The sequence below is a fragment of the Rhinoderma darwinii genome, chromosome 4 (genome assembly GCF_050947455.1).
Source record: "Rhinoderma darwinii isolate aRhiDar2 chromosome 4, aRhiDar2.hap1, whole genome shotgun sequence".
In the NCBI taxonomy this organism is placed as follows: domain Eukaryota; kingdom Metazoa; phylum Chordata; class Amphibia; order Anura; family Rhinodermatidae; genus Rhinoderma; species Rhinoderma darwinii.
The window spans coordinates 33,269,811-33,293,617 of record NC_134690.1 but is presented as its reverse complement, the minus strand read 5'-3'; the positions used below and the strand labels follow the sequence as shown (position 1 = coordinate 33,293,617).

The following is a 23,807-nucleotide window of genomic DNA, read 5'->3' as shown; positions in this document are numbered from 1 at the left end:
AGAGGGTCAACCAGCCTGATGCTACCTTGGTAGTTCCCCTCACCGCACCCCTTGAACCCCACCTCAAGTTGCCCGACCGGTTCTCAGGTGACCGGAGGGCTTTTCTCTCCTTTCGGGAGAGTTGTAAGCTTTACTTTCGCTTAAAGCCTCACTCCTCAGGTTCTGAGAGCCAGCGGGTGGGTATAATTATGTCCCGGCTCCAGGAAGGGCCCCAAGAGTGGGCCTTCTCCTTGGCTCCTGGCGCCCCTGAACTTTCCTCCGTTGATTGTTTCTTTTCTGCCCTCGGACTTATTTATGACGAGACTGACAGAACTGCCTTTGCCGAGAGTCAGCTGGTGACCTTACGTCAGGGTAAGAGACCTGTTGAGGAGTATTGCTCTGACTTTCGGAAGTGGTGCGTAGCTTCTCGGTGGAATGACCCTGCCTTAAGGTGCCAGTTTAGGTTGGGTCTGTCGAACGCCCTGAAAGACCTGCTAGTTAGCTATCCCTCTTCTGACTCCCTAGACCAGGTTATGGCTTTAGTGGTACGACTTGACCGACGTCTCAGGGAACGACAACGTGAACGTTTATGTGTTTTTTCCTCCGACTCCCCCATGATGCCTCCCGAAGTCCCGTTGCTTCGTTTGTCCCCTAAAGACTCAGAAATACCTATGCAACTCGGGGCCTCCGTGTCCCCTCAACAACGTAGAGAATTCCGCAGGAAGAATGGTCTCTGCTTCTACTGTGGGGATGTCAAGCATCAAGTAAACAACTGTCCCAAGCGTAAGAATGCTGCCAGAGAGCTCCCGCGTCTAAGTGATCATCGGGGAGGTCACTTGGGCGCACAGGTATTTCCCGTAAATATGAAACGTACTAAGATATTGCTTCCCTTTCAGGTCTCGTTTGGTGGTAGGTCTGCTACCGGCAGTGCCTTCGTGGATTCAGGGTCCTCTACTAATATCATGTCTGTGGAATTTGCTATGTCTCTTGCTATGCCTCTGATTGATTTGCCTAAACCTGTTCCGGTAGTGGGTATCGACTCCACTCCTCTTGCTAATGGTTATTTTACACAGCATACCCCTGTTTTTGAACTCCTTGTTGGCTCCATGCATTTGGAGCAGTGCTCTGTACTATTGATGCAGGGATTATCGTACGATTTGGTTCTAGGTCTTCCCTGGTTGCAGTTGCATAATCCCACGTTTGACTGGAATACTGGGGAGCTAACCAAATGGGGTAATGAATGTTGTACGTCATGTTTTTCTGTTAATTCTATTTCTCCCCCTAAGGAGGTGAATACGCTACCCGAGTTTGTTCAGGACTTCGCTGATGTTTTCTCTAAAGAGGCCTCCGAAGTATTACCGCCTCATAGAGAATACGATTGCGCTATCGAATTGGTACCAGGAGCTAAGCTTCCTAAGGGTAGAATATTTAACCTTTCCTGTCCCGAACGTGAAGCCATGAGGGAGTATATCCAGGAATCCCTGGCCAAGGGTTACATTCGTCCCTCTTCTTCTCCGGTAGGTGCTGGCTTCTTCTTCGTAGGGAAGAAGGATGGGGGTCTTAGGCCATGCATTGACTACCGTGGCCTGAATAAGGTCACGGTAAGGAACCAGTATCCCCTTCCTTTGATTCCTGATCTCTTTAATCAGGTTCAGGGGGCCCAATGGTTCTCTAAATTGGATCTACGGGGGGCGTATAACCTTATTCGCATCAAAGAGGGGGATGAGTGGAAGACTGCGTTTAACACGCCCGAAGGCCATTTCGAATACCTCGTCATGCCCTTTGGGTTGTGCAATGCCCCTGCGGTCTTCCAGAACTTCATAAATGAGATTTTGAGAAATTACCTGGGGATATTTCTTGTAGTGTACCTTGATGACATATTGGTGTTTTCCAGGGACTGGTCCTCCCACATAGAGCATGTCAGGAAAGTGCTCCAGGTCCTTCGAGAAAACAAACTGTTTGCCAAAATCGAAAAATGTGTATTTGGGGTACAGGAGATACCATTTTTAGGTCAAATCCTCACTCCTCATGAATTCCGCATGGACCCTGCCAAGGTTCAGGCTGTGGCTGAATGGGTCCAACCTGCCTCCCTGAAAGCGCTACAGTGTTTTTTGGGGTTCGCTAACTATTACAGGAGATTTATTGCTAACTTCTCGGTCGTCGCTAAGCCTCTTACGGACCTCACTCGCAAGGGTGCTGATGTCCTCCATTGGCCCCCTGAGGCCGTCCAGGCTTTTGAGACCCTCAAGAAGTGCTTTATCTCGGCCCCCGTGCTGGTTCAGCCCAACCAAAGGGAGCCATTTATTGTGGAGGTTGACGCGTCCGAGGTGGGAGTGGGGGCCGTCTTGTCCCAGGGTACCAGCTCCCTCACCCATCTCCGCCCCTGTGCTTACTTTTCTAGGAAGTTTTCGCCCACGGAGTGTAACTATGATATTGGCAACCGCGAACTTTTAGCCATTAAATGGGCATTTGAAGAGTGGCGCCACTTCCTGGAGGGGGCTAGGCACCAGGTAACGGTCCTTACCGACCACAAGAATCTGGTTTTCCTAGAATCTGCCCGGAGGCTAAACCCGAGACAAGCTCGATGGGCGTTGTTTTTTACCAGATTCAATTTTTTGGTTACCTATAGGGCCGGGTCTAAAAATATTAAGGCGGATGCACTGTCGCGTAGCTTCATGGCCAGCCCTCCTTCGGAGGAAGATCCTGTTTGTATTTTGCCTCCAGGTATAGTCATTTCCTCTATCGAGTCCGATTTAGTCTCTGAAATTGCTGCTGATCAAGGTTCAGCTCCTGGGAACCTTCCTGAGAACAAGCTGTTTGTTCCCCTGCAATTCCGGCTAAGGGTACTTAGGGAAAATCACGACTCCGCACTATCTGGCCATCCAGGCATCCTGGGTACCAAACACCTCATTACCAGAAATTATTGGTGGCCTGGTTTGCCTAAAGACGTTAAGGCCTACGTCGCCGCCTGTGAGGTTTGTGCCAGGTCCAAGACTCCCAGGTCCCGACCAGCGGGCTTACTGCGTTCGTTGCCCATTCCCCAGAGACCTTGGACACATATCTCCATGGATTTTATCACCGATTTGCCTCCATCCCAAGGCAAGTCGGTGGTGTGGGTGGTGGTAGACCGCTTCAGTAAAATGTGCCACTTTGTGCCCCTCAAGAAACTACCCAACGCCAAGACGTTGGCTACCTTGTTTATCAAACACATCCTGCGTCTCCATGGGGTCCCCGTCAATATTGTTTCTGACAGAGGGGTACAATTTGTTTCATTGTTTTGGAGAGCCTTCTGTAATAAGTTGGGGATTGATCTGTCCTTCTCCTCTGCCTTCCATCCTGAAACCAATGGCCAAACGGAGAGGACTAATCAGTCTCTAGAACAATACTTAAGATGTTTTGTCTCTGACTGTCAATTTGATTGGGTTTCTTTCATTCCCCTCGCCGAATTTTCCCTTAATAACCGGGTCAGTAACTCGTCAGGGGTCTCTCCCTTTTTCTGTAATTTTGGGTTTAATCCACGGTTCTCCTCCGTTTCACCTGGTTGTTCCAACAATCCCGAGGTGGAGGTCGTTCATCGGGATCTGTGCACAGTCTGGGCCCAGGTTCAGAAGAACCTAGAGGCGTCCCAGAGCATACAGAAGGCTCAGGCCGATAGAAGACGTTCTGCTAACCCCCTGTTTGTGGTCGGGGATCTGGTGTGGTTGTCATCCAGGAACTTGCGTCTCAAGGTTCCGTCCAAAAAGTTTGCTCCCCGTTTTATTGGGCCGTATAAGGTCATTGAGGTCCTCAGTCCTGTCTCTTTCCGGCTGGAGTTACCCCCGTCTTTTCGTATACACAACGTGTTTCATGCCTCCCTCCTGAAACGCTGCTCCCCGTCCTTGGCCCCCTCGAGGAAACCTCCTGTTCCCGTCCTCACCCCTGAGGGGGTGGAATTTGAGGTGGCCAGGATCGTGGACAGCAAGATGGTCCAAGGCTCCCTCCAGTACCTGGTCCATTGGAGAGGATACGGGCCCGAGGAGAGGACTTGGGTACCCGCCCGGGATGTTCACGCTGGGGTATTGGTCAGGAGGTTCCACCTGCGTTTCCCCAGTAAGCCAGGTCCACTTAGAAAGGGTCCGGTGGCCCCTCATAAAAGGGGGGGTACTGTAAAGGATCTGCCAGGCACTGCTTCAGGGTTAACTCCCAGAATTAATCAGTCAACACCTGAGTGTACATCCCTGAGACAGACACCAGCTTCCTCCACTCAGGCTGGCAGGCTTAGGAGTGGGAGAGCCTATCGCAACCTGGCCAGACTCAGCTAGCTCCCGCCCTCGGTCTATTTAAGCCTGCTCTTCCTGTCCATCTGTGCTTGTGAATTCTTTCCTTGAGGTTTCCTGGCCCAGCTACAGCTCCTGCTACTTTTTGATCCTGCTCCATACAGACCCTGGCTTACCGACTACTCTTCTGCTTTTCGCTTTGTACCTCGCACTCTCCTGGCTTGACTCGGCTCGTTCACTACTCTGTTGCTCACGGTGTTTCCGCGAGCAACTGCCCATTTCCCTTGCTTGTGTTCCCTTGTTTGTTTGTCGTGTTTGTCATGCACTTACTGAGCGCAGGGACCGCCGCCCAGTTGTACCCCGTCGTCTAGGGCGGGTCGTTGCAAGTAGGCAGGGACAGAGTGGCGGGTAGATTAGGGCTCACTTGTCCGTTTCCCTACCCCCCCCACCATTACATATATTCTACATAACTACAGCTCCAGAACCAAGCTCTGACATATATACGGATCCAGAACCAACCTCAGTACATATATATAGCTCCAGCACAAAGCTCAATATATATATATATATACAACACCAGAACCAAGTTCAGCACATAAATACACCAGAACCAAGCTCAGTACAATAATACAACACCAAAACCAAGCTCAGTACAATAATACAACACCAGAACCAAGCTCAGTACATAAATACAACATCAGACCCAATCTCAGTACATATATACAGAACCAGAACCTAGCTCAGTTCATAAATACAACATCAGAACCAAACTCAGTACATAAATACAACACCAGACCCAAGCTCAGTACATATATACAACACCAGAACCAATCCCAGTACATAAATGCAACACCTGAACCAACCTCAGTACATAAATACAACACCAGACCCAAGCTCAGTACATAAATACAACACCAGACCCAAGCTCAGTACATATATACCTCACCAGAATAAAGCTCAGTACATAAATGCAACACCAGAACCAAGCTCAGTACATAAATACAACACGAGACCCAAGCTCAGTACATATATACTGCACCAGAACAAAGCTCAGTACATAAATACAACACCAGAACTAAGCTCAGCACATAAATACAGCACCAGCACAAATATAGCTCAATTTAGTGCAACTCCTGACATATAGGTTTGTACAGATAAAACTACAGCTCCCAGCATGGCCCGAACAATGGTAAGGATATGCTGGGAGTTGCTGTTTCCCCCAAAAATATATCACACCACCCATCATCTCGCTGCAGATCATACAGTGACTACAGTACTGATTAGATTCAGACTGAACATTTACATTAAGTGACTCACCAGTGACTTCATTTCAGATTCTAGTTCTTTTTCTCTTTTCTTCTCCATCCGGTCCAGATCTCTATGATAACATCTCCTGGCCACGACACATTTCTGCAGTTTTCCGCTCAGATGTCTTCAGCTTCCCACTTTTCAAACATTTCTGCATCTATAAACAAAGGTAAAGTTATCATAGTACCGCACAATACGTCCCTATATATAATAGCCCCATACACTGCACCTCTAATTATAATAATGCCATACACTGTGTCCCTGATTATAATAGCACCATACACTGTGTCCCCCCCCCACACACACACACACACACACACACACACACACACACACAGTGCTCCCTGTAGATAGTGCCCTCATAGAGCCCCCTGTAGATAGTGCTCCCATAGATAGTGCCCCATAGAGCCCCCTGTAGATAGTGCCCCCATAGATAGTGCCCCCATAGAGCCCCCTGTAGATAGTGCCCCCATATAGCCCCCTGTAGATAGTGCTCCCATAGATAGTGCCCCATAGTGCCCCCTGTAGATAGTGCCCCCATAGATAGTGCCCCCATAGAGCTCCCATAGAGCCCCCTGTAGATAGTGCCCCCATAGAGCCCCCTGTAGATAGTGCTCCCATAGATAGTGCCCCATAGAGCCCCCTGTAGATAGTGCCCTCATAGAGCCCCCTGTAGATAGTGCCTCATAGAGCCCCCTGTAGATAGTGCTCCCATAGATAGTGCCCCCATAGAGCCCCCTGTAGATAAGTGCCCCACATATAGCCCCCCTGTTGATAGCGCTCTACATGTAGCCCCCTGAAGATAGCGCTCTACATATAGTCCCCCTGTAGATTGTGTCCCACATAAAGCCTCCCCTGTAGAGTTTTTCCCCACATATAGCCCCCTGTAGATTGCACTCTACATATAGCGCACCCTGTATATAATGCTCTACATATAGTCCCCCTGTAGATTGTGTCCCACATAAAGCCTCCCCTTCCGCCCACAATTTTTAGCTGAAAACAACAAACTGTACATACTCACCTTTATCCCGTTCCCACTCCGTTCTGTGTCAATGCAAGCCTGCTCTCTTCTGAGCAGGTCTGCTGGGGCTAAACGACGCAAGCGGCGCGATATCACATTCGCGCCACTTGCGTCGTTGAAAGGCGCTGATTGGCATGGCAGAATGACATGCCCCATCAATCAGCGTCCTTCAACAACGGAAGCGGTGTGATGACGTCATCGCGCCGCTACCATCGTTGATTGGCAAGGCAGAATGACTTCCCCTGCCAATCCTCGCCTTTCAACAAGTGTAAAGGCGATTATTCGCGGGACAACTCATTCTGCCCTGCCTATCATTGTCGTTGTAAGGCGCTGAATGGTCGGGCACGGAACGTACCCGGCCATTCAGCGTTAATGCATGTAATTGTACCTGCGTTCTATAGACGCAGGTACAGTTAGTGCAGGAGGGGGTGGCAGCGGCTGGTTTCAGTTGCGCCGCCGCCCCCTCAGAGAGGCAGCAGGGCGGACGGTGCGGCCCTGCCCTCCCCATTAGCGGCGATAGCTGATATGTGATGTGCGGTTCGGGCGCCCATGGGTCCCCTGGGAGCTGTAGGCCCCGGGCGGCCGACCGAACCGCCCATATGATGATCCGCCACTGTATACACCAGCTGGGCTGTTCCCCTGTGAATTGTGTTCGACTCCTGTTGGTCTACCATGAAATACATGGGCTGACTGGGTGTACCAGAGCGGGGGTCGATCATAAAGCATCTTTACACGGGCCTATGAGCAGGCAAACAAGCACTCGTAGGAACGCTCGTTCAGGATCAGTGGTCTGTGTAAACAGGGCAGTGATCAGCTGACGAGCACGCAAATGCTCGTTTGTCGGCTGATCGTATCTTTTATGCCGCCTTAAAAATGGTAATATCTTGGCAGCATATTTGACCATGCAAACAGGGAATGTGCTGCTGACAAGATGGGGACAAAGAGTCGTAGTAATTATCTTTCGTCCCCATACTTCAGGTCATACTCCAGGTCATTGCTCCATGTAAATGGAGCAAACGAGCGCCAATTGACATGATGTTATTGTCGATCAGTTCTTATTCCAGGGCGAAAAATCTGAATCGCTGAGTGCATCCATATGACCTATTAAGATTTAATGGCTTAACTTTTTTTTTTGTTCATTTGTTTCTGAACCATACAAACACAGAAAAAGATAGTGGGGGGATTAATTAAGCTATTAATGCCAAAAAAGTTGAACATTTTGGTGCACGTCATATTTGCACAAAAAATTGTGACTTTTTACTTAATGCATATCTTTAGAAAATAGAAGAGAAAAGTAAGCAGGGTTAGGCGGAGAGGCCAGAAAGAAAAGGAAAGAAAGGTTTTCTGACATAATGGGGAGGGGTTCTCTCTTTCCCATGCATTACATGGACAGTCCAGTGATTTCAAACAGCACCATGTAATGCTTGATTTCTCCTGTGGGAGCACTGCAGAGGAATAAAACACTTTCTGCCGGGTTTCTGCTTATTGCTTTGTTTCCACTTTCTGTTTTTTAATATATATGATACAATAATTCTCAGCTGGAGGTGGGTTAACATATAATGCTCTTTGGATTATTCCATACATTTCTGTACACAAGACCTGGATTTCTGGGTGGATCAATGTGGATCAAGTCTGCATTGAGTTCTCTATACCTCCAACATTGTAAGGCTGCTTCCCATAGTCTTCCCATCAGTGGAGCAGACCCATCCCTATAGTGTGTTGCCTTTTTAACCTGTTATTCTGTTTTTATTTGCCATTACTACCTTATGTGGCATTCCAAAGTTTGAATTCTCTTACTGTAAAGAATCCTTTCCTATATTATTGATGGAATATACAGATATATACATACATACTCTCCATGTTACATTTACCTTTATACATTGTTTGCACTTCCAGGTCAAGCACAACAAACTCCCTGTCTGCAGGAAGGTGTGCTATGCCATAGGTGGTGCCCCCAACCAAGTGGCAGGGAGTGCGGCAGCCTTTTTCCTGCAGATATATCTCTTGGATGTAGCTCAGGTAAGATATTAAACAACAGATATTCTAGAGTTCATAGGCAAATAAAAAATATAATATCTAATATAATACAATATTTATTGTTCCTTTGATTTTCATTGTAGTTTTACTTGGAAATTGTCAATAAACAGTTAAGCTGCTGTTCACGGATCTTACTATTGCTTGTTTGAAAATCCAGGGCATGCAGCTTATCAACACATGGGCATCTAAATAGTATGAGTAACATAAAAATATCTAATAATTGAATAAAGTGTCACATTGCAGGGTGTAAAAATAGTGCTACGTGTTGTGCCCCGAATAATAGTGCTACTGATATTACCCCCTATATGCTATGTGCCGTTTGGGTTAATAGTGGAGCAGACCTGTTCCTATTATATGTTGCCCTTAGGGTGGACTCACACAGCTGGTAGTGTGCCAACTGCATCGCAAAGCAACAGGAAATTGTGGTGAAAGTTGTGTTTTTTGATAGTATGGCACACTACCTGCCTGCGTGAATACACAATTACATAGAGCAGCGTAGCCTGATGATAGATCTGCTGTAAAGGCTAAGCACAAAGGCAAAAAACGATTTGTCTTTGGTGTAAAACATAAAAAGTAAGTATGTAGATAAATATTATTACGATTATGACAACATTCAAAAATATTTTGTCTGTATGACGCGGCTGCTGCTTATATCTGTACAAACTTTCCATGGAGATAACTCAGCGAATGCTCCAAACACAAGTCACATCCAAGTCCAAAACTACGCTTCCTACATTTATAAAATTGGCTTCTTTTACTCTCAGCAGAAAACATTATTGTGATATTCTTGCATTTTTTCATATGCTGGAGATCCTGCCGGTCCTGAACTTATAGTGAACATTCCCAAAGGCCATTGTAATGCAGATCAGTATTTGCAGGGTCCGTAAAAGAAAGTTAAAATGCAGCAGAGTTAGGTCAGTGGAATATTTTTTTGCTGCTGGGATACTGTACCCCATGGGCCAGATGTTGCAAGAATTGAAGGGAATTTTTGGAATTGTGTATTTGAAAATGTAACGTTTTTTAACCCCTTAAAGAGGCTCTGTCACCACATTATAAGTGCCCTATCTCCTACATAAGGAGATCGGCGCTGTAATGTAGGTGACAGTAATGCTTTTTATTTAAAAAAACGTACTTTTACTTTCGACCAAGTGGGCGTACTTTTACTTTCAACCAAGTGGGCGTTGTACAGAGGAGTGCATGACGCTGACCAATCGGCATCATGCACTCCTCTCCATTCATTTACACTGCACTAGCGATATAGATATATCGCTATGTGCAGCCTCATACACAAGCCCTAACATTACTACAGTGTCCTGATAATGAATACACATGACCATCCAGCCTGGACGTCATGTGTACTCAGAATCCTGACACTTCTGACTCTTTTCTGTGAGATTTACAGCAACGGATACGAAATCTCGTTTACCTCGTAATCTCGCGAGATTTTCATATCCGTTGCTGGAATCTCACAGAAAAGATTCAGAAGTGTCAGGATTCTGAGTACACATGACGTCCAGGCTGGATGGTCATGTGTATTCATTATCAGGACACCGTAGTAATGTTAGGGCTTGTGTATGAGGCTGCACATCGTGATATATCTATATCGCTAGTGCAGTGTAAATGAATGGAGAGGAGTGCATGATGCTGATTGGTCAGCGTCATGCACTCCTCTGTACAACGCCCACTTGGTCGAAAGTAAAAGTACGCCCACTTGGGCATTAAGTAAGCTCATTAGCATAAACCAAAATCGCTCCTAACGTTGTGAAAAAAGATCGTTTTTTTAAATAAAAAGCATTACTGTCACCTACATTACAGCGCCCATCTCCTTATGTAGGAGACAGGGCACTTATAATGTGGTGACAGAGTCTCTTTAAGGACTCAGCCTTGTTTTGGCCTTAAGGCTCAGAGCCCATTTTTCAAATCGGACATATTTCACTTTATGTGGTAATAACGTCGGAATGTTTAAACCTATCCAAGCGATTCTGTGATTGTTTTCTTGTGACACATTAGGCTTTATGTTAGTGGTAAAATTTGGACGATATATTCAGTGTTTATTGGTGAAAAATTGCAAAATTTAGAGAAAATTTAGAAAAAATAGCATTTTTCAGAATTTAAATGCATCTGCTTGTAAAACAGATGGTTATACCACCCAAAATAGTTACTAGTTCACATTTCCCATATGTCTACTTTAGATTGGCATCGTTTTTTGAACATTCTTTTATTTTTCTTGGACGTTACAAGGCTTAGAACATAAGCAGCAATTTCTCATATTTTTAAGAAAATTTCAAAGGCCTTTTTTGTAAGGTACCTGTTCAATTCCGAAGTGGCTTTAAGGGGCCTATGTATTAGAAACACCCCATTTTGAAAACTAGACCCCTAAAAGTATTCAAAGTATTCAAAACAGCATTTAGAAAGTTTTTTTTAACCCTTCAGGCATTTCACAGAAATTAAAGCAAAGTAGAGGTGAAATTTGCAAATTTAATTTTTCTTGCTGAATTTCAATTGTATTAAAAAAAATTCTGTAACACAGAAGATTTTACCAGAGAAACACTACTAAATATGTATTGTCCAGATTCTGCAGTTTTTAGAAATGTCCCACATGTGGCTCTAGTGCGCTCGTGGACTAAAACACAAGCCCCGGAAGCAAAGAAGCACCTAGTGCATTCTGAGGCCTCTTTTTTATTAGAATATATTTTAGGCAGCATGCCAGGTTTGAAGAGGTGTTGACACTGGCGTAGCTATAGGGGTCGCAGCGGTCGCAATTGCGACCGGGCCCCGAAGCCAGGGGGGCCCATGGCCCCCCGCACCACATCAATAAAAAGTTACTATAGTAACTCGGGCCGCGGGCCCCTGTTACTATAGTAACATACTTTACTTACCTTCCTGGTTCCGGATGGCAGCCGAGGTCCTGACGTCAAGCGCTGTGCGCAGCGCATGACGTCACAGCGCTATGCGCCGCGCACAGCATCGAGACGACAGAACTCCCGCCGAAGAGGAAGGTAAGGTTAGCCCTGACTGGCGGGGTCCGACTCCCGGGACCCGCCAATCAGCTGTTTTGAAGGGGCCGCAGCACTCGTACAAGAGCTGCTCCCCTTCATTCCGGTCACACTGTGAATCCGTGTCGGCGATTCACAGTGTGAGCGAGTAGTGAAATGAAGGGGAAGCAGCTCTCGTACGAGTACTGCGGCCCCTTCAAAACAGCTGATTTGCGGGTCCCGAGAGACACATCAGCTATTGATGGCCTATCCTGAGGATAGGCCATCAATGTATAGGGACTGCACAACCCCTAAGCCTACGATGTAGCAGGCTTAGGGGGCCCATGAGACAGGATCACAGATTGTGTGATCCTCTCTGCTGGGCCCTGTATCTAAGCCAATCACATGGTAGGCTTAGATACATGGCCCATGCGTGATCCTGTCTGCTGGGCCCTGTATCTAAGCCAATAACATGGTAGGCTTAGATACATGGCCCATGCGTGATCCTGTCTGCTGGGCCCTGTATCTAAGCCAATCACATGGTAGGCTTAGATACATGGCCCATGTGTGATCCTGTCTGATGAGCCCTGTATATAAGCCTACCACACTGTAGGTTTAGATACAGGGCCCCAACACACAGTAATCTTATACTGTATAAGATTACAGTCTGCTGGACCCTGTATCTAAGCCTACGTTGTGGTAGGCTTAGATACAGGGTCCCACAGACAGTATCACACATGGGCCCTGTATCTAAGCCTAACACACGTGTTACTAATCATTTTTTGTGTGTTTTCTTACAGGTTCTGTCGTTGGACTACGGCGGATTCCAGGACTACTTCGATGACGGCTTTTTTTTTATTATCAATAAAATGGTTAATGAGGGTTGTGTGGGTTTTTTTTTTATTTCAATAAAATATTTTTTCTATGTCTTTGTATTTTTTTTTAAACTATATTACTACCGCCTTAGTAATGGCCGCCGGCTGATTGACAGCATCCATTGCTAAGGCGGGGCTTAGTGTTAGCCGGAGCAGAGGCTAACACTAACCCCCATTATTACCCCGGTACCCACCGCCACCAGGGGTGCTGGGAAGAGCCGGGTACGATCCAGTACCTGACCATCTGTAGTGATGGTCGGCCACTGGGGTGGCCGCAGGCTGGTATTATCAGGAGGGGAAAGGCCAAAAACAGTGGCCCTTCCTACCCTGGTGATGCTAGGCTGCTGCTGCTTTATTGTATCTGGCTGGTTATGAAAAATGGGGGGGACCCCACGTCATTTAAAAAAAATAAAAAAAATTAAAATTGGAAAGAACGATGTGGGGTCCCCCCCAATTTTCATAACCAGCCAGATACAACACAGCAGCAGCAGGCAGCATTACCAGGGTGGGAAGGGCCACTGTTTTTGGCCTTCCCCAGCCTGATACTACCAGCCTGCGGCCACCCCGGTGCCTGCCCGTCACTACAGATGTTCGGGTACTGGTTCGGCTCTTCCCAGTATCCCTGGTGGCGGTGAGTACCGGGGTAATAATGGGGGTTAGTGTTGGCCTCTGCACCTGCTAATATTAAGCCCCGCCTTAGTAATGGAGGTTGTCAATCAGCCAGCGGCCATTACTAAGGCGGTGATAATAAAGTTTAAAAAGATACAAGCACATAGAAAAAATATTTTATTGAAATAAAAAAACAACCCTCATTAACCATTTTATTGAGAATAAAAAAAACGCCGTCATTGAAGTCCTTGAATCCGAAGTCCAACAACCGAACCTGTAAAAAAAACACAAACACCCAAAAAAAATCAGTAACACAAAGAAGCAAAATTATTATTCTTACCTATCCTGGGTCCAGCGCTGGAGCCGCAATGTCAGCGAGCTGGGCCCTGTATCTAATCCAATCATGTGTGATACTGTCTGCTGAGCCCTGTATCTAATCCAATCATGTGTGATACTGTCTGCTGAGCTGTGTATCTAATCCAATCATGTGTGATACTGTCTGCTGGGCCCTGTATCTAATTGTATCTTGTGTGATACTGTCTGCTGGGCCCTATATCTAATCCGGTCATGTGTGATACTGTCTGCTGAGCCACTGTATCTAATCCTATCATGTGTGATACTGCCTTCTGAGCCACTGTATCTAATCCTATCATGTGTGATACTGTCTGCTGGGCCACTGTATCTAATCCTATCATGTGCGATACTGCCTTCTGAGCCACTGTATCTAATCCTATCATGTGTGATACTGTCTGCTGAGCCAATGTATCTAATCCTATCCATAGTTTATAGGGTCGTAGTGCTATAGATATGCTGTCTCATATACACACTTTTTTTTGGGCGGACACATATGTATTGGGGCTATTTCCCCAGACATTTTAAGCCCTGATGGTATGTTCACACGGCAACGTCTGTTACGGCTGAAATTACGGTGCTGTTTTCAGGAGAAAACAGCACCGTAATTTCAGCCGTAATGGCAAGTGCAGGCGTCTTTCGCTGCGTCCATTACGGACGTAATTGGAGCTGTTTTTCTATGGAGTCCATGGAAAACGGCTCCATTTACGTCTGAAGAAGTGACAGGCACTTCTTTGACGCGGGCGTCTTTTTTACGCGCCGCGTAATGACCGTCGGCACAGAACATTGTAAGACCCATTCAAATGAATGGGCAGATGTTTGCCAACGCTTTTGAGCCGCATTTTCGGACGTAATTCAATGCTAAAACGCCCGAATTACGTCCGTAAATAGGGTGTGTGAACCCAGCCTTAGTGACGCCCCGGCTGCTAGTGCTGCATTGTTGGGTCACTTAGCTATGATGCTAGGAGCCCGGCTCCCTGCACTGTGTTCGGTCCGGGTCTTCCGGCCGAAATACGTTCCGTACATTACGGACTAACATGGTCGTGTGAACCCAGCCTTTAGGTGTTTCACAGGAATTTAGAGCAAAGTAGAGGTGAAATTTACATATTTATTTTTGTCAGAAAATCCTTTTTATACCATTTTTTTCTATAAAAAAAAAAAGGTTTTACCAGAGAAACGCAACTCAATACGTATTGCCCAGATTCTGCAGTTTAGAGAAATATCCCACATTTGGCCCTAGTGCGGTAATGGACTGAAGCACCGGCCTCAGAAGCAAAGGAGCACCTAGTGGATTTTGAGGCCTCTTTTTTATTAGGCACCATGTCCGGTATGGAGAGGTGTTGTGGTACCGAAACAGCGGAAACCCCCCAAAAGTGACCCCATTTTGGAAACTAGACCCCTTGAGGAATCCATTGTAGTTTTCTTGGGGTGCATGCGACTTTTTGATCCATTTTTATTCTATTTTTAGATGGCGTGGTGACTAAAAAACAGCAATTCTACTACTGTTTTTTTATTCTATTTTTTTTACAGCGTGCACCGTGCGCTATAAATGACATATTCACTTTATTCTGCGGGGCGATACGATTACGGCGATACCAAATGTTTATAGTTTTTTTTTATGTCTTATGGCGTTTGCACAATAAAATACGTTTTGTAAACAATCATTCACTTTTTGTGTTACCTTATTCTAAGAGCCAGAACTTTTTTATTTTTCAATCAATAAAGCCGTGCGAGGACTTATTTTTTACGTAACGAACTGTAGTTTCGATCAGGACCATTTTTAGGTACATGCGACTTTTTGATCTCTTTTTATTCCATTTTTTGGGAGATGAAGTGACCAAACAATTGTGATTGTGGTTCGGTTTATTATTATTTTCTTTTACGGCGTTCACCGTGTGGGATAAATAACGAAATAATTTTGTAGTTCAGGCCGTTACGGACGCGGCGATACCAATTATGTATAGTTTATTTGTTTATTTATCTATTTTTATTAATAATAAAGGACTGATAAGGGAAAAGGGGGGATTTTTACTTTTATTACTTTTAAAACTTTGATTTTCTTATTTTTACACATTTTTTCTTACTTTATTACTTTGTCCCACTAGGGGACTTGAGGGCAGGAGGCCCTGATCGCTATTCTAATACACTGCGCTACATGCGTAGTGCAGTGTATAAGAGCTGTCAGCTACTCACTGACAGCAAGCATAGTGGGTCCTGACTTTGTCAGGACCCACTAGGCTTCCGTCGATGGCGTAGCCGGACGCCATTGTTTGGTGTCCGGTTGCCATAGTTACAATCGCCGGCCGCTATGGTGTAGCAGGCCGGGGATTGTAGCTTAACCCCTAAAAAGCCGCGATCTCTATAGAACGCGGCTTTTAAGGGGTTAATCAGCGGGGACACAGCGATCGGTCCCCGCTGTAGGAGCTGTGACAGCTGCTGTACGAGACAGCAGCTGTCACATCTCCTGTATGTGTCGGGAGGACGGCCGACGTTACTCCCGTGACATACTATTAGGTCATGGAGCGCGAACGATACAGCTGCCATGACCTAATAGTACGTCCAGGAGCGGGAAGGGGTTAAAGGCGTTTGTTTCATGAAGTCAACTCAAATATGGATGTAGCCATCTTTATCTTGACTCTGATAACTTGCTGCAGCGTGATATCACACAACAAAAGCCATTGAAAAGTCATTGAAAAACTCAAGATAAAGGATCTTGCCACTGTGTATTTTTTTTTCCGTTAAAAGTCAAGATAAAGACGGCTACATCTGTACTTCTCTAAAAAAGTCGCCCTTATGGGGAGAGTTTCATCTGGACACATATTCCCCATGCAGGGGCTGCTGCCAGGGAAATGTATTATTATATACTATACATAGGTAACCATCTTATACATGGCCAGGCCACGTCTGCCATAGTTTAATTAGCGGCTCTCTTGTCTAACTAATTGTCGGGGTCCCGAGCAGTGGAACCCCATCTATCACGTCCATATGCCCCATTTGGCACTGATCTTCCATGTGCCCCTGGGTCGTAGCTGTAGTGGGTGTGGGGGTAGCAGTCACACCCGGGTCCTGCTGCCTGTGAGGGCACAAAGGCCCCTCTGCCCTATAATAAGACACCAATATTATAAATGGCACATGGTAGGTGGGGGGACGCTGTTATAGATTTTGCATTGGTTCCCAAGACCTTCAAGTTACGCCTCTGCATGTAGCCCATTTTTCCAGGGCACATAACTGGAGCAATTGGGCAGAATATTCGCTGTAGTATTGTAATGGTCTAGACACGCCATGTTCTTTCTATCTGTTGGTACTATATGTAAAAAATGGTGCAAAGAGTTAATAAATATGGAGCATATTTCAGATGCCATATTAGATGAAGTATTGAAAGATTGAACCATGAGCCCATCCCGCAGTTACAAGGATCTGCTTTTTTCCCCAGCAACAGCGCCACTCTTGTCAAAGGGGCTGTGTCTGGTATTGCAGCTCAGCTCCTTTCAATTGATACAGCCTATGGACCAGAGTAGATATGACGCACTATTGATCAAATCACAAGATTAAAGTCATGAAACTCGCAAATATGAGCATTTCAAATTGGCTCTCTGGACTGTCGGATTTTCATCAGTGAACGTGTGAAATATATGGGACAGGACTATGTATGTGGGATTTTAAATAAAGAAATAAGAACCAGATATGAAGGTCTCCGCACACAGTCCAGGTGCTGTTATTACTGCAGCCAAAAATAGAGTTACACACACGTAATTGGTTGTTTGTTCACCTGATGCCCCGTGTATTCTCACTTTATGGCACCTTCCATATTCTGTTAGCTCACCTGTGTAATATAACAGATTTTATAACGTGCAAACAAGCCCTGTATGAGAGGCTGCAGGTGGCAGGCTGGTATATAGACGATGTACTGTGCCCTTCTGCCAGTCATCCGGACACACTCATTCCTCTAAACCAATATATATCCACAAATTACAAAAAGGACAGAAACGTTCTCTACGTTGTAGTTCATTCTGTAAACACTATCAAATTTTGTGAGGTACAGAGGATTTTAATAAATAACCCTGCAAGGACACAAGGTTATAAGATATATATATAAGATACCGTAGATGATAGATAGATAGACAGACAGACAGACAGACAGACAGACAGACAGATAGATAGATAGATAGATAGATAGATAGATAGATAGATAGATAGATAGATAGATAGATAGATAGATAGATAGATAGATAGACAGGCAGGCAGGCAGGCAGGCAGGCAGGCAGGCAGGCAGGCAGACAGACAGACAGACAGACAGACAGACAGACAGACAGACAGACAGACAGACAGACAGACAGACAGATAGATAGATAGATAGATAGATAGATAGATAGATACAAAAGGACAGTGAACCCTTCCAACACTTTTATTTGAGCCTCTACCCGGATGTTTATCTGCAGGTTTATTGTTCTTTTAGGATTTGATATAAGATTATTCTGTCTGTATCAGTATCTGACAACCTGGGTTTCCTGGAGAGCAGCAGAGCTGTCACTTTTACAGTAAATAAGGAAACCCTATTTAATCTGCTTAGAAATGCTTAGCATGAGGGAGGGGGCAGGCAAAGCAGTTGACAAATTTTGGCACAGGTCATAGATTATAAAATGTTTTACCCGCCGCTATACCAAGCTTTTTTTACTGTAGAAATGGCACCAGGGTTTCCCCGGGAGTGGAATTTTCAGGGGGTTCAGTAATAAGCATAGGAATCACTGCATACATAGACTTACACAGATCACATGTCCTGAAGGAGAACTCGGCCATATTGGGCAGGGGTGCTGAGTATTTCCGACCGTCAGATTTCGAGATTTTCAACATAGGGGAAATGTTCCACATGTGGGATTCAATTCTTCTCATAGAAACAGGAAGGGACGTGGTCACCGCTGACGTGTTGTTGGTGTGGATTATGAGCTCCTCCTGACTGAGCACAGGGGTCCTGATGACCTTGCGGAGGGGCTCATCTCATTACCCACCAGATAAGGGCAGCAGGTCCAAAAGAGCAGGAATCACAATAACGACAAGGGCAATGCTATAGGATATATATATATATATATATATATATATAGGATATACAATAGCAGTCGTGCCCGAGGGGCCCCAAAGACGCATCTTCCACATAAGAAGACACCAGTATTATAAATGTCAGATGGTAGATGTGGGTCCTGTTACAGGTGGGTGGGGGGTCCTGTTATAATTAGTTGGGGTGTCACATTTGGGGCCAGGAGCTTCATGTTACGCCCCTACATAATGAGGACTTTTGTAATCCACTAATTCTCTTGTTTCCCGCAATTTATAGATCACTCCTTTTGAGGCCTCTCTGGTGCTGTCTATCGGGAAAACCTGGGGTGGAATCACGGATCCTATTGTTGGATTTTTCTTAAACAAGAGCAAATGGACTGTAATTGGGCGACTGATGCCATGGTGGGTGAGATCTTTTATTATTCTTCATGATATTTTCCAGGCATGGGCATATACACTGTTATCGGGAAGATATTTGCCCTTTGTAGATGATGGATAGACAATGATCACATGAGGGTCAGACATCCGTCGTATATATTTTACCGATGCGGTAAAATTGGACACAGTGGATGCCCAATTTACATGGGCACCATATAACTGCCCCTACAGAGGTCAATGACACACTTAACTGGAAAAATTTTTGGCCCCATTTGGTATTTACCCCTATTGAAATATAGTGTGAATGTCAAAGGGTCCTTCCCCCTTTCTATTTAAAGTATATAACAGAATATTAACCCTTTCATGACCAGTGGTGTTTTGGGCCATGATTCTCGGAGCAAAGTGTCATCTTTTGATGTAGTGCAAATTGGTGGCTGATATGTTTGGTTTAGTGCACATTCTGCATACCTGGCGCCCAAGCAAAATGCATTTGTGTCATGTAGGATGTCTAACGAGTGGTTTCTAATTCTGTGGGTTTGGAGAGGTGTGCTCTATGGGGTAAGACTGCTACTTTTTCTGATTTTTTTTTCTTTTTGAAAATTTTACTAAATGTATTAGTTTATTTTATTTTATTTTATACTATTGGAATCAAGAAAGCAGAAAACACATGAACTGTGTGTTCCCTGCATCTCCCAGCAATAACTTCCCCCACAATGCAGAGATTATGTGGAATTGCCTGCAAAGGACGTATCTAATAGGGACCCCCAGGGTTTATTCAAGCCCCGAAATTGCCGTTAGTGACAATAGTGAAGAGCCCTTCATGTTCAGAATATTCTACAATTTGTTTCCATTGGAAAGACATTATAGTATATACATTGAGTATCTGTATATATATTGCTACACCCCACAGCTGCCACATAAATAGTCATATACATAATGATATACTAATAGTGTCTATAGGGTGTTAGATAGTAATGTTAAAAAAAGAAACAAGTTCAATTATGGAAAGGGAGAGGATGTGGTTGAAGGGAAGGGGGAGGGGTAAATTTTATGTATAGATTATAAAGATATTTCTTATGACTCGTTCTTTTATGCTGTTTGAAATCTCATGTTAGCCTATAGATGGCGCTGTTAATGTATATTAACCCTGTAAGGAAGACACTCAGGCCGGCATTTGTTTCAATGTGATCCCGTGATGCAGAGCGCCACGTAAATTGCATTTTGGGACCATGAAAAATTCATTAAGGGGCAATTATATTTTTTCTGCTTGGACATTGACAGCCTTGAATCAATATACAAAGCATCAGAGTGCCCTACATTAAAGGGTTTTTCCAGGACTAGAATATTGATGGCCTATCCTAAAAGCCAACAATATTTGATCAGTGGGGTCCGGCCTTCAGGACCCTTGCCACTCACCAAAACAAAGGAGCATCGCAGCCCATCACTGTTTATATAAGGAACGTGGCTCGTCTATATATTTCTATTTCTGGTAGAGCAGCTAAGACCCATTCAAATACTGCAGTACTAAGCACAGCCGCAGGTAAGGGCAAGACCCTGTGCCTAGGAAACCAATGAAAGGGCTGTGGTGCTCTCTGCAGCTCTGCCATTCCTCAATTTTGCTTATTGGCAGGTGTCTTTGGGGGCAGGATATGACTTCATTGTTATAGAGAAAGAAAGAAAATAGAAAAGAAAGAAAAAAAAAATAGGAAAGAAAAATAAAAGAAAGAAAAAAAGAGAAAAAGGACATAAAGAAAGTAAAACAGAAAGAGAACAAAAGAGACAAAAAGGAAAGAAAGAAAGGAAAGAGAGAAAATAAAAATATTAAAGAAAGAAATGAAAGAGAGAAAGCAGGGACTCATTAGCGGGGTAACGTCTTGTAATGGTAGTGCATGTCTGCGTTAGATCCATGGCAAAATCTGCACATGTTACATTCTTCTACGCAGTTTCATCAGGAATGGGAACAGTTTATCTCGTTGGGGGCCATCAGACTCTGCTTGTAATGGCAGGAAGGAGGTGAAGGGAACAAGTGAGCCCTAATCTACCCACCGCCCTGTCCCTGCCTACTTGCAACGACCCGCCCTAGGCGACGGGGTACAACTTGGCGGCGGTCCCTACGCTGTCTAAGTGCAAGGGAGTACAAACAGGGAACACGCAAGGGAATACAGTAGCCCACGGAACGCCGCGAGGAAACGGAGCGGTGAATGAGCCAGTCAGGATCAGGAAGTAGTGGAGTATACAAACGGGAGCACGGAGCAGAAGCAAGCCAGGGGCAGAGCAACGCAGGATAAACGGAACTGAAGCAAGGCAGAAGCACGGCAGAAGCAGGCTGGAGCAAGGCAGCAGTGGGGCCAGGAATCCAAGAAGAATAACAAGCAAGGAGGAAGAGAAAACGGCAGGTATAAATGGACAGGGGGCGGAGCTAACTCTGACTGACCAGGCCGCGATAGGCTCTCCCACTCCTGAGCCTGCCACCCTGATTGGTGGGAGCAGGTGTCAGTCTCAGAGGTCTGGCCTCAGGTGTCGACTGATTAATCCTGGGAGTATACCCAGACGTAGTGCCTGGCAGATCCTTTACACTGCTGTTGACTGATCTTTCTTGATTTGGATATCTTGTTTCCTCTGGGATAAGCAGGCATCAGAGTCTTCCGTCCCTCATGGGAGGCAATGTGATCTTGTTTAGGGAAAGAAATTTTGTAACAAAGGCCTTGCATGTCTATGGTCAACTTTAAGGGGACTTGACTGGTACTTGAGAAGGAAAGGGACTATGAGAAGTTGGAGTGTGAGTGATGAGGAGGGTCCTTAGGTCAGTTGTATGAGACTTGATATAGGTAGTTGTGTATTCTCCAGCTCTAATGTGTCTGTCCTGGCAGAGGGTTTATGCAGACACTGCTAGAACATCCTGTTTCCATTATCACTGCACATAATACCCCCCGCAGCCCATTATCCCGCAGACTGCCATAGAACCTCACTCAGAGCACCTCCATTGTCACACAGAACTGGTGACCTGCATTGTCTCTTTGTATTTGGAGAGGATTTTTTTAACAGACCCTCATTTGGAAAACAATGATCTCCACAGAGATATAGAGTATAGATTGATATCCATTATCTATGGCATTACAATGTGTCTTACAAGATGTTACAGGATAAGATGCATGTCGTAAGATCTCTGCTGTCACCTCTGCTGACATGTCTGTTTTAGCAAATAATTGTATTCCCTAAATAAAACCATTTCTGGACCATATTTTCTTATAACTCTGCGTTATACCGTTCCTCTGTTATTCCTCTTACAAATTTATGAATAAATTGACAACCAGGTGTTACTAGTTGGGGGTGTGTCCTTACACAGACTGACACTGTCCAATCAGTGCTGACAGAGTGAGACTGTGCAGTGACACGCCCTCTTGACAAGGCGAATAATAACACCCAGTTGTCAATTTACTCATTAATTTCTAGGAATAACTGGAATATCATAACGGAGAGTTCTAATAAAATATATTCCAGAATTGTTATTTCATGGGGAATACAAGTATTTACACAGACAGACATGACAGTATACGTGACAGGTCCTCTTTAGGTTTTTGTCTACATAAGAATTTCAGACTTTATTATTCTTTCTTAATGTCTTTGTGGTTTTCTTTCTAGTCTTTCTTTCCCCTGTCCATGATATCAGTCTTTATTAACATTGTCCCAGCTGTCCGTCTTTGTGGCCCTGTCCCTGGTCTCTGTCTTTGTTGCCCCTGTCCCTGGTCTCTGTCTTTGTTGCCCCTGTCCCTGGTCTCTGTCTTTGTTGCCCCTGTCCCTGGTCTCTGTCTTTGTTGCCCCTGTCCCTGGTCTCTGTCTTTGTTGCTCCTGTCCCCGATTTCTGTCTTTGTTGCTCCTGTCCCCGATTTCTGTCTTTGTTGCCCCTGTATCTGTTTTTTGTCTTAGTTGCCCCTGTCCCTGGTTTCTGTCTTTGTTTTCCCTGTCCCTGGTTTCTGTCTTTGTTGCCCCTGTATCTGGTTTCTGTCTTAGTTGCGCATGTCCCTGATTTCTGTCTTTGTTTTCCCTGTCCCTGGTTTCTGTCTTTGTTGCCCCTGTATCTGGTTTCTGTCTTTGTTACCCCTGTCCCTGGTTTTGGTCTTTGTTGCCCCTGTCCCTGGTTTCTGTCTTAGTTGCCCCTGACCCTGCTGTACATCTTTGTTGTTCCTGTTCTTGGTATCTGTTGCCCCTGTCCCTGGTGTCCATCTCCGTTGCGCCTGTACCTGGTGTACATCTTTGTTGCTCCTGTCCTTAGTATCCATTGCCCCTGTTCCTCGTGTCCATTTTTGTTGACCCTGTCCCTGGTGTCCATCTTTGTTGACCCTGTCCCTGGTTTCTGCCTTAGTTGCCCCGGTCTCTATTTTTGCTTTCTTAGTTACACCTGTCACTTGTGTCCATCTTCGTTGCCCCTGTCCCTGGTGTCCAGGGACTTGATGCTGCATTCTCTGGTGTCTATGTTGGTCTTTCATTTTCTGAATGAGATCAGTACAGGAAGGAAACAGAGCAGCTGTCACATGATATCCGCTCTGTTCTCCTCCAGAGATGGATTGGCTGTCACCTGATAGTCACTCCCTTCTTGAACCTGTGTAATAACTTCAGAAATACTAAATAATTAAAAAAGTAATTTGACTTTACCAGCGATTGTATCTCTAGATCGACCTCAGTTACTGGTAAGTATGACACTGGGGTTAAGCCATTTGTTTGATGAGTGCTCTGTGCACATAAGGCCATACAGATGTGTCCTTTCTTACTTTTCCTCTTATCTCAACATATCCTGAGATGTGTGGCACGAGATGACCAGCATTAGAAAAAAAAAAACATGATCTCGCAATACTCTGTCATGAGATGTTTCGGCTGTATGTTTCTATGTGTGGCCAACCAGTGGTTGTGATGTAAATTGCAGCCTGTCAAGCGTTTTGCTAGCATGTCGCGATATCGCTTTGAATAA

General features: G+C 45.2%; 1 protein-coding gene across 2 annotated transcripts in view; it reads left to right on the top strand.

Moving 5' to 3' along the window:
- The window catches only part of MFSD2B (MFSD2 lysolipid transporter B, sphingolipid), a 77,613-nt gene that overhangs the window by 26,844 nt on the left and 26,962 nt on the right, over positions 1-23,807 (top strand). For both annotated transcript variants that reach the window (XM_075860996.1, XM_075860995.1), the window contains exons 2-3: positions 8,461-8,583; positions 18,741-18,865. In XM_075860996.1, coding sequence (XP_075717111.1) covers positions 8,461-8,583; positions 18,741-18,865 — 248 coding nt within the window. The remainder of the gene's footprint in view (positions 1-8,460; positions 8,584-18,740; positions 18,866-23,807) is intronic.